The sequence below is a fragment of the Panthera onca genome, chromosome B3, assembly GCF_046562875.1.
Source record: "Panthera onca isolate mPanOnc1 chromosome B3, mPanOnc1 haplotype 2, whole genome shotgun sequence".
Taxonomy (NCBI): domain Eukaryota; kingdom Metazoa; phylum Chordata; class Mammalia; order Carnivora; family Felidae; genus Panthera; species Panthera onca.
Genome location: NC_138344.1, coordinates 28695768 through 28710304, shown reverse-complemented (window position 1 = coordinate 28710304; position 14537 = coordinate 28695768). Strand labels below are relative to the sequence as shown.

At 37.6% G+C, this 14537-nt stretch overlaps 1 protein-coding gene across 7 annotated transcripts in view; it reads right to left on the bottom strand.

Moving 5' to 3' along the window:
- Nucleotides 1-14537, bottom strand: part of FBXO22 (F-box protein 22) — a 30757-nt gene that overhangs the window by 12798 nt on the left and 3422 nt on the right. For 4 of the 7 annotated variants that reach the window (XM_060617939.3, XM_078448922.1, XM_060617937.3 and 1 more), the window contains exons 3-5: nt 12466-12556; nt 11576-11671; nt 5225-5389 (exon numbers count right to left, since the gene is read on the bottom strand). In XM_060617939.3, coding sequence (XP_060473922.1) covers nt 5225-5389; nt 11576-11671; nt 12466-12556 — 352 coding nt within the window. The remainder of the gene's footprint in view (nt 1-5224; nt 5390-11575; nt 11672-12465; nt 12557-14537) is intronic. The other 3 variants (XM_060617938.3, XM_078448920.1, XM_060617940.3) reach the window with 2 other exon arrangements.

Sequence of the window (14537 nt, the reverse complement as noted above, 5' to 3'; positions counted from 1 at the left end):
GGATGTAGAACTATCTATCATGCTACTCAAAGTCAAAAGAAAGCTGGAGTAGCCATACTTACATCAGAGAGAACTAGACTTCAAATTAAAGGCTGTAACAAGAGATGAAGAAGGGCATTATATAATAATTACAGGGTCCATCCATCAGGAAGAGCTAACAATTATAAATGTCTATGCGCCGAATACCGGAGCCCCCAAATATATAAAACAATTAATCACAAACATAAGCAACCTTATTGATAAGAATGTGATAATTGCAGGGGCAAATTAATACTTTAATACTCCACTTACAACACTGGATAGATCATCTAGACACAGGATCAATAAAGAAACAAGGGCCCTGAATGATACACTGGATCAGATGGACTTGATAGATATATTTAGAACTCTGCATCCCAAAGCAACAGAGTATACTTTCTTCTCGAGTGCACATGGAACCTTCTCCAAGACAGATCACATACTGGGTCACAAAACAGCCCTTCATAAGTATACAAGAATTGAGATCATACCATGCATACTTTCAGACCACAATGCAATGAAGCTTGAAATCAATCACAAGAAAAAGTCTGGACAACCTCCAAAAGCATGGAGGTTAAAGAACACCCTACTAAAGAATGAATGGGTCAACCAGGCAATTAGAGAAGAAATTTAAAAATATATGGAAACAAATGAAAATGAAAATACAACAATCCAAATGCTTTGGGATGCAGCAAAGGCAGTCCTAAGAGGAAAATACATTGCAATCAGGCCTATCTCAAGAAACAAGAAAAATCCCAAATACAAAATCTAACAGCACACCTAAAGGAAACAGAAGCAGAACAGCAAAGACACCCCAAGCCCAGCAGAAGAAGAGAAATAATAAAGATCAGAGCAGAAATAAACAATATAGAATCTAAAAAAACTGTAGAGCAGATCAATGAAACCAAGAGTTGGTTTTTTGAAAAAATAAACAAAATTGATAAACCTCTAGCCAGGCTTCTCAAAAAGAAAAGGGAGAGGACCCAAATAGATAAAATCATGAATGAAAATGGAATTATTACAACCAATCCCTCAGAAATACAAGCAATTATCAGGGAATACTATGAAAAATTATATGCCAACAAACTGGATAACCTGGAAGAAATGGACAAATTCCTAAACACCCACACATTCCAAAACTCAAACAGGAAGAAATAGAAAGTTTGAACAGACCCATAACCAGCGAAGAAACTGAATCAGTTATCAAAATCTCCCAACAAATAACAGTCCAGGTCCAGATGGCTTGCCAGGGGAATTCTACCAGACATTTAAAGCAGAGATAATACCTATCCTCCTCAAGCTATTCCAAAAAATAGAAAGGGAAGGAAAACTTCCAGACTCATTCTATGAAGCCAGCATTACTTTGATTCCTAAACCAGACAGAGACACAGTAAAAAAAGAGAACTACAGGCCAATATCCCTGATGAATATGGATGCAAAAATTCTCAGTAAGACACTAGCAAATCGAATTCAACAGCATATAAAAAGAATTATTCACCATGATCAAGTGGGATTCATTCCTGGGATGCAGGGCTGGTTCAACATTCTCAAATCAATCAATGTGATACATCACATTAATAAAAGAAAAGATAAGAACCGTATGATCCTGTCAATAGATGCAGAAAAAGCATTTGACAAAATCCAGCATCCTTTCTTAATAAAAACCCTTGAGCAAGTCGGGATAGAAGGAACATACTTATACATCATAAAAGTCATTTATGAAAAGCCCACAGCTAATATCATCCTCAATGGGGAAAAACTGAGAGCTTTTTCCCTGAGATCAGAAACACGACAGGGATGTCCACTCTCACCGCTGGTATTTAACATAGTGTTGGAAGTGCTAGCATCAGCAATCAGACAACAAAAGGAAATCAAAGGCATCAAAATTGGCAAAGATGAAGTTAAGCTTTCACTTTTTGCAGATGACATGCTATTATACATGGAAAACCCGATAGACTCCACCAAAAGTCTGCTAGAACTGATACATGAATTCAGCAAAGTTGCAAGATACAAAATCAATGTACAGAAATCAGTTGCATTCTTATACACTAATAATGAAGCAATAGAAAGACAAAGAAACTGATCCCATTCACAACTGCACCAAGAATCATAAAATACCTAGGAATAAACCTGACCAAAGATGTAAAAGATCTGTATGCTGAAAACTATAGAAAGCTTATGAAGGAAATTGAAGAAGATATAAAGAAATGGAAAAACATTCCGTGCTCACGGGTTGGAAGAATAAATATTGTTAAAATATCAATACTATGCAAAGCTATCTACACATTCAATGCAATCCCAACCAAAATTGCACCAGCATTCTTCTCAAAGCTAGAACAAGCAATCCTAAAATTCGTATAGAACTACAAAATGCCCTGAATAGCCAAAGTAATTTTGAAGAAGAAGACCAAAGCAGGAGGCATCACAATCCCAGACTTTAGCCTCTACTACAAAGCTTAATCATCAAGACAGCATGGTATTGGCACAAAATCAGACATAGACCAATGGAATAGAATAGAAACCCCAGAACTAGACCCACAAACGTACGGCGAACTAATCTTTGACAAAGCAGGAAAGAACATCCAATGGAAAAAAGACAGTCTCTTTAACAAATGGTGCTGGGAGAACTGGACAGCAACATGCAGAAGGATGAAACTAGACCACTTTCTTACACCATTCACAAAAACAAACTCAAAATGGATAAAGGACCTGAATGTGAGACAGGAAACCATCAAAACCCTAGAGGAGAAAGCAGGAAAAGACCTCTCTGACCTCAGCCACAGCAATTTCTTACTCGACACATCCCCAAAGGCAAGGGAATTAAAAGCAAAAATGAACTATTGGGACCTCATGAAGATAAAGAGCTTCTGCACAGCAAAGGAAACAATCAACAAAACTAAAAGGCAAACAACGGAATGGGAAAAGATATTTGCAAATGACGTATCGGACAAAGGGCTAGTATCCAAAATCTATAAAGAGCTCACCAAACTCCACACCCGAAAAACAAATAACCCAGTGAAGAAATGGGCAGAAAACACGAATAGACACTTCTCTAAAGAAGACATCCAGATGGCCAACAGGCACATGAAAAGATGCTCAACGACGCTCCTCATCAGGGAAATACAAATCAAAACCACACTCAGATTATCACTTCATGCCAGTCAGAGTGGCTAAAATGAACAAAACAGGAGACTATAGATGCTGGAGGGGATGTGGAGAAATGGGAACCCTCTTGCACTGTTGGTGGGAATGCAAACTGGTGCAGCCGCTCTGGAAAACAGTGTGGAGGTTCCTGAAAAAATTAAAAATAGACCTACCCTATGACCCAGCAGTAGCACTGCTAGTAATTTACCCAACGGATACAGGAGTACTGATGCATAGGGGGACTTGTACCCCAATGTTTGTAGCAGCACTCCCAACAGTAGCTAAATTATGGAAAGAGCCTAAATGTCCATCAACTGACGAATGGATAAAGAAATTGTGGTTTATATACACAATGGAATACCACGTGGCAATGAGAAAGAATGAAATATGGCCTTTTGTAGCAACATGGATGGAACTGGAGAGTGTTATGCTAAATGAAATAAGTCATACAGGGAAGGACAGATTCCATATGTTCTCACTCTTATGTGGATGCTGAGAAACTTAACAGAAGACCATGGGGGAGGGGAAGAAAAAAATATGGTTAGAGAGGGAGGGAACCAAAACATAAGAGACTCCTAAAAACTGTGAACAAACTGAGGGTTTATGGGGGGTAGGAGGGAGGGGTGTGTGGGTGATGGGTATTGAGGAGGGCACCTTTTGGGATGAGCACTGGGTGTTGTATGGAAACCAACTTGACAATAAATTTCATAATAAAAAAGAAAAAAAAATAAATTGAAAAAGGACAGATTAATAGGAAAAAAAAAAAAAGAATACCCAAGACCTTCACTGTCCTTTTCCTGAATGTCCCTCCCACCAGTCGATTCCTCCACACAACACAAGCCACAGTGCAGATGGATCACTGTGACCCACTGCAAAGCCTGCCTAAGGTACAGGGGCCAACATTAGCCTACCATCTATAGAGCAAGGTATTTGGCTAAGTGTTTTATAGAAGTCATTGTATCTCGTGCTTATAACTCTGTAAGTCAGTTATTTCCCCTTTACAGATGGGAAACAGAGGCTTAGAAAAGTTAAGAAATTTGTCCTAAATTAGGAAAGCTGGAATGTAACAGAACTAGGGCAGCTATAGCCTGCATTCTTACTAGCTATAGTTTCCCACCTTACCCTACAGGCTAGCTGTTGAAACTTCCCATGTTTTACCTGTACCTGACAACTCTCTTCCACATTATCAAGAGGCCAGCTGCTGCTAGCTGCTGGTCTCTGCAGTCAATGCCTCCTTCTTCTGTACTTCTCATCCCATCCCCACCAGCCACTTTAAGTCTTTTTGCATTGTAAAAGACAGTTGCACAAGCCAGTCTCAATGCGTAGACTCCTTTTTTTTCTCGTTAATAAACCAATCACAAATTTTCCCTTTGTTGCTACAGTTTTTTTATTCCTGCTGGAGTCAGTGCCATTTCAAATAATGGAAGCTTATCTCTATAGGGTGGCTGATTGATGCATAGCCAGGTAACCACTGAATATTTTTCACACCAACAGAGACTTTTTAAAATAAGTTAATGCCAATCAGTTCATCTGTAGATGTAAACAAAAAGTCTTAACACTGTTCTGCTTGAGTACCTACTCTGCTGCTTATTATATATATTAAATTAGGCTTTCTCATCAGATCCTGGAAATTAAGCCAATGCTTTATCTCTTCAAAATCACCTCTCATCATCTTGCCTACTCTAGCCAAACTTCCTGTCTTACATGTCCTAGTAAATCCTTGTTTGACAGACTCTGCCTTAACTTATAGCTTTTCTAAAATTTCTCAAGTTCACTATACTTATTCCCATCTTTCTAATTAGTTGACATAGAACTAATCTGTATTTAATAAAAAAAAAAATTTCACAATAAATGCTATTTATTAGTGTAAAACAATGCTTAAAAAAAGCTTTCCAGAAAACTAAAATAGCAAAATGGTAAAGTATCAAAGAGAAAGAAGTGCTTCAAAATTCAGAATTAAATACAAATACATTTATTAGTAACATGTATACTTAATTCAGACTCTCTCAAAGGAACAAACACAATCAAATTGGGCAATTAATGGTAAATAACATTGACTTACCTACTTCAGTGAGTTGATGTCTTTCTAGTGTTAAATTCTTTGGGTCCTTAATAAAATGAAAGGGTTGTATTTTTATTCCTTCAATTTGAGGGAATAACAGAGCAAAACCAGACTCTCCAATTTCTATTTCCTGAGGTCGATTGTTACCTGATCCCATTGGAGTCACTAGGAAAAAAGTTAAAAGAGTTTCATGAATAGCTTTTTTTTTTTTAATGTTTATTTTTTATTTTTCAGAGACAGAGAGAGAGATAGCATGAGCTGGCGGGGGGGGGGGGGTGCAGAGAGAGAGGGGGATAGAGGATCCGAAGCAAACTCTGTGCTGACAGCAGAGTCTGATGTGGGGCTTGAACCCACAAACCTTGAGATCATGACCTGAGCCAAAGTCAGATGCCTAACCCACTGAGCCACCCAGGCGCCCCTCATGAACAGATTTAATAAAAACTGAAATTTCACTTGGTATGTTATCTAGTGCCACCTAGATAACTATAGTTTGGGTCACTAAGATAATCAACAAGTTAACAGGTCACTATCTGAGAAAAAAATTCTCAGCTTTGAAATTTTTGGAGGTGGTGTCATGATGTCTGCAATCTACTTTCAAATGGTTCAGAAAGAAATGTGTTTATAAACAAAGAGAAAAAAAGAACTGTATGCAAACTTCTTAATTTTTTAAAGTTTATTTATTTTGAAAGAGAGAGAGAGAGAGAGAGCACGTGTGTGCGTGGAGGAGAGGCAGAGTGAGAGAGAATCTCAAACAGGCCCCAGCACTATTAGTGTACAGCTTGACATGGGGCTCGAACTAATGAACCATGAGATGAGCTGAAATCAAGAGTCACATGCTTAACTGACTGATCCACCCAGATGCCCCGCAAAAATTTTTAAATTAGTGAATCTAGACCAAAGGAATATGAATGTTTACTATTCTATCATTCTGCAACTTTGAGTTGAAATTTTTCTAAATAAGAAGTTGGAGGGTAGAAAATACATCTTTGCAGCAATTCCCCTTTTAAAAAATTATCTTAACAATATTTGACAATTATATAAAATATATATGTATATATACATACATACACAGATATATAGTCACACACATACACACACACAAAATACTTTTATCACAGAATTTTTAATAGAAAATAAAGGGAAAAAATCTAAATGCCCTACACTGGTATTTAGATTAAAAGTTATATTTAAACAATCAACCACAGCCATTAAGAATGACAGACATATTTACTAACATGTAAATATGTAATATGTTGTGAATTTTAAAGGTAGGTGTTATGGACAGAATTGTGTCCCCCCCAGACTTGTATGTTGAAGCCCTAACTGCCATTATGAATATATTTGGAGATAAGGCCTTTAAAGGGGTAATAAATGAGGTCCTAAGGATTGGACCCTAATTCAGTAAGACTGGTATCCTTATAAGAAGAGGAAAAGACGCATTCTTAGCTAGAGAGAAATGGCCATGTAAGGACTTAGCAAGTAGGCAAGGCAGTGGTCTGAAAGCCAGGGAGATGCCTCAGGAGAAAGCAAACCTGCCAACACTTTAATCTTGGACTTCCAGCCTCCAGAACTGTGAGAACATATATTTCTGTTGTTTAAACCACCAGTGTGTTATCTGGTTATGGCAGCCACAGGAGACTAAAACAAATACAGCAGGTTACAAGTCTATAGAATATTATATTCTTGATATATGTACACATACATGTATTTATTTCTACATAAGATGCTATTTATTGAACATTTGGAAGGTTATACATCATAACATTAATAGAGTAGTTAACTCTATGATGCTTAAAGTTGCTTGATGTTTTTTTTCGCTCATCTTTATCTTCTCATTTTTCTTTAACAACAAATATTACTAACATAAATAATAAAACTCTTTTTTTAAAGTTTATTTATTTTGAGAGAGAGACAGTGTGAGTGGGGGAGGGGTACAGAGAGGGGCAGAGAGAGAAAGAATCCCAAGCAGGCTCCACACTGTCAGTGCAGAGCCCGATGTGGGGCTTGAACTCCTGAAAGCATGAGATCATGACCTGAGCTGAAATCAAGAGTCAGACGCTTAGCCGACTGAGCCACCCAGGTGCCTCTAGAGTAAAACTCTTTTTAAAAAGTGTTAAGCTTTTTAGAGACCAAAGCTACAGCAAAATGAAAAAAAAAATCCAAAGAGAAAATTTCAGAATCATATCAACCCCCACACAATATATTCTGAATTAAAAACAAAAATTTCAGGTTATAAGGACTCCTTCTTCCACAAAAATAGATCAAAACAAAAGCAATTTTTAAAAGTGCAGATCTCTGGGGCGCCTGGGTGGCTCAGTCGGTTAAACGTCCGACTTCAGCTCAGGTCACGATCTCGCGGTCTGTGAGTTCGAGCCCCGCGTCGGGCTCTGGGCTGATGGCTCAGAGCCTGGAGCCTGCTTCGGATTCTGTGTCTCCCTCTCTCTCTGCCCCTCCCCCATTCATGCTCTGTCTCTCTCTGTCTCAAAAATAAATAAATGTTAAAAAAAAAAAAAAAAGTGCAGATCTCATGACAATATATACTAAATCTCAATATACTTTTTATAGAAATGGACTGGCTGATTCTAAAAATATGTAGAAATGCAAAGAACCTAGACAGCCAAAACAGTTTTTAAAAAGAACATTAAGGCCTCTAGTAATATGGCAATGGCTTAAGGACAGACAAATACATCAATGAAGCAGAATTAAATACAGAAACAGACCCACAAACATACAGTCAACTGTTTTTAACAAAGGTGTCAAGGCAATTAGAGGAAAGAAAAATCTTCAAAAAATGGTGATGAAATAAACATGAAAAAAAAATTAACCTTGAACCCCTACCTCACACCATACATGTAAGAGCTAAACTAAACAGGTTATAGAAAAAGACATAGAGAATATCTTTGTGACTTTGAGATAGGCAAAGATTTCTTGGAAAGGACATAAATATTTACAACACCTATACCTGATAAAGGTCTTGTATTAGAATATATAAACAACTTCAAATCAAAAATAAAAACAATTCAATAAAAAAAAACAGTAAAAGACTTGGATACTTCATAAAAACAGGTATACAAATAGCCAATAAACAGATGAACAGATGCTCAACATAATTAAAATCATTGGAGTAATTCAAATTAAAACTAGCCTAAGATCCACTATGATGGCTAAAATGAAAGACTCATTTGAAGACACTAAGTTAGTGAGGATATGTAGCAATGAGCATCTAACACACCCTCATTCATTGCTGGTGTGTATAAAATGGAACAACTCTTGAAAACAGTTTGGCAGTTTCTTGTTGAGTTAAACATAACAAAGCCCAAGACCCAGCAATTCTACCTCTAGGCCCAAGAAGAATAAGAATACTTATACAAAAATGTTCACAACAGCCTCATTCACAATAGCCAGGAATGTGAAACAATCCAAATCTCCATCAAAAAGAGAATGGGAAAATAGTCTTTTTATATAACAGAATAATAATAATGATAATAATAATAATAATTTTTAAATGAATTCCTAATATGCACAGTAACATAATGTGGAGAAACAGGAACCCTCTTGCACTGTTGGTGGGAATGCAAACTGGTGCAGCCACTCTGGAAAACAGTGTGGAGCTTCCTCAAAAAATTAAAAATTGCTATGACCAAGCAATAGCACTGCTAGGAATTTACCCAAGGGATACAGGAGTGCTGATGCATAGGGGCACTTGTATCCCGATGTTTATAGCAGCACTTTCAACAATAGCCAAATTATGGAAAGAGGCTAAATGTCCATCAACTGACGAATGGATAAAGAAAGTGTGGTTTATATACACAATGGAATACTACGTGGCAATGAGAAAGAATGAAATATGGCCTTTTGTAGCAACATGGATGGAACTGGAGAGTGGTATGCTAAATGAAATAAGTCATACAGAGAAAGATACCATATGTTTTCACTCTTATGTGGATCCTGAGAAACTTAACAGAAGACCATGGGGAGGGGGAAAAAAAAAGTTAGAGAGGGAGGGAGCTAAACCCTAAGAGACTCTTAAGAACTAAGAATAAACTGAGGGTTGATGGTGGGAGGGAGGGGAAAGTGGGTGATGGGCATTGAGGAGGGCACCTGTTGGGATGAGCACTGGGTGTTATATGGAAACCAATTTGACAATAAATTTCATATTAAAAAAAATAAGTAAATCTCAAAAATATTATGGTGTTAAAAAATATTTATACTGCATGAAAAAAACCAAGACATAAAAAGAGTATACACCACATGGCTCCATTTATATGACATTCAACAATAGGCAATCTAACCCATGGTCACAGAAATCAGAACCAGGGTTTCTTTGGCAGGCAGAGATGGACAGGAAAAGGGCATGACAGATCTTCCTCAGGTGACGGAAATATTCTATATCTTGACTGGTGTATAGGTTACACAAGGGTATACATTTGTCAAAACTCATTAATTTAGTACACTTACGATTGTGCAGGTCATGTAAGTAAAATTTACCTTAAAAGAAAGAAAATGACCTTTGCATATATATGAATGAACAAATTTCCTCAAACTTGAAATTTTTCTAACCTAAAGAATGAAGATGGGCTAGGAGTCAATGGCTGCTTTAGAAATAATCACTAAACTGTGGCCTAAGAAAAAGGAATCCAACCACTGTCTTGGCGGTAGTTTTGTTGGAACATGCATGGAACTGGCTCAAAGAAAGCATCTAGCTGCAGGGGTACCAAAAACACAAAGTGTGTCCATGAAAACACGAGAATTGGAATGGCATCTACTCCTGACATCAAGATCATAAGGGAACTTGGGGGAATAGACCAGCAAAGTTAAAACTCCAGAAGAGGGCAAGCACAAAAAGAAGGCTAGACTTCCCACTCTCACAATGGGGTCCCCCCAACAAGTCCACCCTCCCTCTCCTGCCTCCGTCCCCCAGCCAAAGTTTTAAAAAGGAGAAATATGACTGTACTTTGAAAATGCCATGGTGGATGAGGTGGGGGTGGGGAGGCATAAGAAAATGATGAAGCTACCATTCTGTATAAGCATTTGTTAATAACTAGTAATGGTAAACCTAGACCACTCATTTTAGGAAAATTCAAAAGTTAAAACCATGGTTATTGCTATCATTTTTTTAATCCAATGAGGAACAAAATGTGTGGTGATTGGCAGATATAATAGAATGTATAGGGGTGAGGAGCCAATAATGGTAGAGATGAAATAGTCCCTATCAACCATGTATTTATTCTTATTCATTTGTAAACACTTGAAATCCTTTGTACTTCACTGTGTTAAGAATCTCAAATTCAGATCAAAAGTCTCTCAGTGAAGATTAAAAATGCCAATTATGGAGTACTACTGAGTGGAACAAAGAAAATAGTAATAGCTGATATTTACTCATTGATTCTTGCACATCTCTATTCTGACTACTTTTCATGTTAACTCATTTAAACCACAATCCTCCAAAGAAGTATTATCAATCATACCCATTTCATATATGGGGAAACTGAAGCCCTATAAGGTTAGGTAACTTGCCCAAGGTCATACAGAGACTAAGTAGTACACCCAGGATTCCAATCCAGGTACCTGAACCACTGTACCATGACTGCCTCAACAGAATGTCTCTCCCCCATGAACTATAGAAAGGAATCAAGGGGCACCTGGGTGGCTCAGCTGGTTAAGCATCTGACTCTTGATTTTGGCTTAGGTCATGATCTCACGGTTCGGGAGATTGAGCCCTGCACTAGGCTCTGCACTAAGTGTGAAGCCTGCTTAAGATTTTCTCTCTCTCTCCCTCTGCCCCTCTCCTCTTGCATGCGCTCTTCTCTCTCTCTCACACACACAAAAAAATAAGTAAAAATTAAAAAATAAAAAAGAATCAAGAATAATAAAAAACAGCAAAAATTCACCAGCAGCAAACTTGGAAAAGGTTATAATTTCATGCTATAGCTATAAACTTCAAACAGTGATATCTAAGTAGAGAAACAGAAGCTTTCTGGTAGCTCCAAATCCCAGCCCTAACTTACCTGTGCCCACCAGAAATAATCCTGGTTGTACTGACAAAAGCATTTAATGCTTTCTGATTTGGAGAGAGGAAATATGTGAGCTCTTTCCTCTTATGAAAGGCTCTTGGAAAGATATGCATCACATTTGTTTTTTATAGATAGCCCTGAGACTGGGAATACTAACCACAATAATCTAAAGAACACTAATAGAAGTCAAATATACCATGGTAAATATGAGTAACTTTTTGGCATTTTTGGATGGCCAAAAACATAAATGTGGTTTTAAGCTACAAAGAATTCAACAGTTTATAGGAGCCCACATTAACGCAAGGCAAGAAATTATCAAATGGGTATTTTCTCTCACCTACAATTCCTGGGGTCACAATCCCAAGGACTTGGCATTGTTTTGGGAATAGCTTCTCAAGGGCAAATGCTGCTTCCATAGTAGTTCTTTTCCTTGCTGTAATAATACAATAGCAAAATTATTACATTCATTTTAGATCAAATCTGATGGTGGTGGGCGGGGGGGAGCAAACAATGAATAAAGTTTAAATCATTTACACCAGAATGCTTTATAAAGAAGTCTAAGAACTTTGATGAATACATTTTCCGATTTGGGGCCCATTTTATAAGTTAAAATTCTAAATATGACCTTTAACATCACCAATTTGCCTTTCTTGCTTTGTTCATATACTGCTTTTGCCCCAGTGATGTTAAGTTTAACAGCAGCAGCTAAATTTTAACTTGCTATTGTACCTCTCTGTTTAGCTGATATTAGAGCATGACTGTTTCACTGCATAGACAGTACCTGGATTCAAATTAGACAGTGATAACACAGGTCTAGCCCTGAACCTCAGTGTGCCCAGCCTGGGAAACCTAGTCTACTTCTGCTCTTAGCGAGCCAAGAAGCATGCATGGTATCTATAGATAACTTTGGTCTCCCTAAATGGGTCCCCATCACACAATATAAGGCTTCAATAGCCAAAGACATACATTGTTTTAATAATAAAAAGTGCCTGGATGGCTAAAGTATTTCAATTTGAGAAAAACATCTTTCTAAAGAATCTGTTTTAGTTGTACTGCAAGGTTTAGAAATCAGTCTTTGAAGCAAAAAGGGCCTCTCAAGTTTCAAAGACAATATATTCATGAAGTCCTAGAGCCTCAGAAAGTCAGTAACTCTCAAGACTAGGACAATATTTAGCTCTAGAGGTACATAAGGAAACAAAAACTCAAACCTTTTCTTTTGATATTCACCTCTCTTGTGGCCACGACACTCTTCCAGACTAATGAAAGTTTCTGAATCAGCCATGTAAAGAACTGTCTGTGGTAAGATGTGAACATTCTGCTAAGAAAAACAAAAAACAAAAATGGAACTGGATCACATGAATCTAGAAGTGCTCTCATGGTCCCTTAAAGTTTTGCTCTGGTCCAAACTGCCATGGATGTACCCTCCCTTCAGGTCAGTGTCTGACCTGAGTCCAACCACTTCCCACTCATTTTTTACTTCTGCTCCTTCCTTTTCAGCTCATTCATTTGAACATCTCTCATTTCTTCTTCAAGTCAAACTCATTCCAGCCTAACTCAAAATGTTCATTTTCATAATTTAAACTCTTTTTTGTTGATTTTTTATTTTAGAGAGAAAGAGATAGAGTGGGAGAGAGGGGCAGAGGGAAAGAGAGAGAATCCCAAGTGAGCCCAATGCTCAGCCTGGAGCACGCCATAGGCCTAGCTCCCACAACCCTGACATCATGACCTGAGCCAAAATCAAGAGTTGGATGCCCAACTGACTAAGTCACCCAGGCAACCCCATAATTTAAACTTTTAAATAAAAACATTAAATGCCAGCAAAAGGGGCTACTTGTTTTCCTGAATAGGCATCACACTAATAGAAAGGTGCGAGCAACAAAGGAAAGTATACAAACTGTATTGCTCCTCTTTTCACTGCCTACCAAATGGAAGTATCCCAGGCCTTCATTTCTACCTTACCAACTAGTTCCCTCCAGGGAAACTTTTACTTACTATAATCCAGAAATACACACACTGCTGTGCACATTCTCCTGTGGCTCTCTTCGTTTCCCACTTAATTTAGGACTATGTCCCCCAAGAGACACTTAAAGTGCCACCTCCCCTACAAAACCTTTTCTTAGACTTCCTCAGTACCCTGGACTTCATATATGACATACCTTACGTCCCAGTCATTCTTACTTGTGCCTTATCTCCACTTACAAGCTAGGCTTATTCAGATTTCTGGTTTCCACTAAATGTCACATTACAGCCAAGTGGCAAAGTGGCTGAATCAAACAAAAGGATGAACATACGTTTTTTTCTAAACTGGTTATTTTCAAAGATTTTTACTACCAGAATGGAATGAAGTACTTCACATATAGCAACTTCAACACTGATTAAATGAGAAAGTGTTAATCTGTAATTTTGGGGAATGTTAAAATGTTTCAGAGTAGATTCCATATAGAGAAATTCAAAAAAGGCAACTGAGACAGAATGATGGCCCTGTGGTGGCCCCAGGGTTGATAAGACCTAAGGGTATAGTTCTCTTGGTCCACACGGCATTTTCAAAGGATGTAATTTGGTTACCAACATTGAAAATTACACAAAATATTTACAGAAAATATGGATTTCCAGATTCTTTTGAAAAACTAGACATGCTAACAACACTTAGACCGTATTCTTCTTGACTAGGGCTAAACAAAGGCAAGCACTCCCTGGTTTGTCATGGCCTTATTGGTCCCTATGCTGTCACAGCAAACCAACTTAGTCACCTGCCTAACTTTGGAGTCATTTGAGTTTGTGATACCTGGTATAGGAAGTTAGGAAATAGGAAGTCTAGTCCTGAGTTTTTAGGATTCTCTCATTCCTGGTACCCAATGAAAAGCAATTGCTTGACTCTTCCTTTCTAATTCTCACTAGAAGCAGTGACAGTGAAAGTCCTCAACATGAAAAGGTCTCAAAGCACAATGTGAGACAACTGCAACCTCACTCCCTTATACAAAGAAGTTCCAAATAGCAAGATATGTTATAAATTTTTTTGTAGACTTGAAAATATTTCTGATAAAAAAGTTAAACTAATTTTCTTTATGGCTATAAAAGTGTCATGTCCACTAGGTAACCTAGAGGCAAACACAAAGAAAACAGCATGATTTGGACAAGGTTTCCATTTTAGTTTAACCACAGTAGCATTTACTACAATGAATAAACTTCTTTAAGGGCATTACTATATGAATTTTTAAAATGCCATTGATAATAGAGAATAGTAATTTCATTCATTGACAAATTGCTATCCCTGGTACTGAAGATAATGTGTTATATGC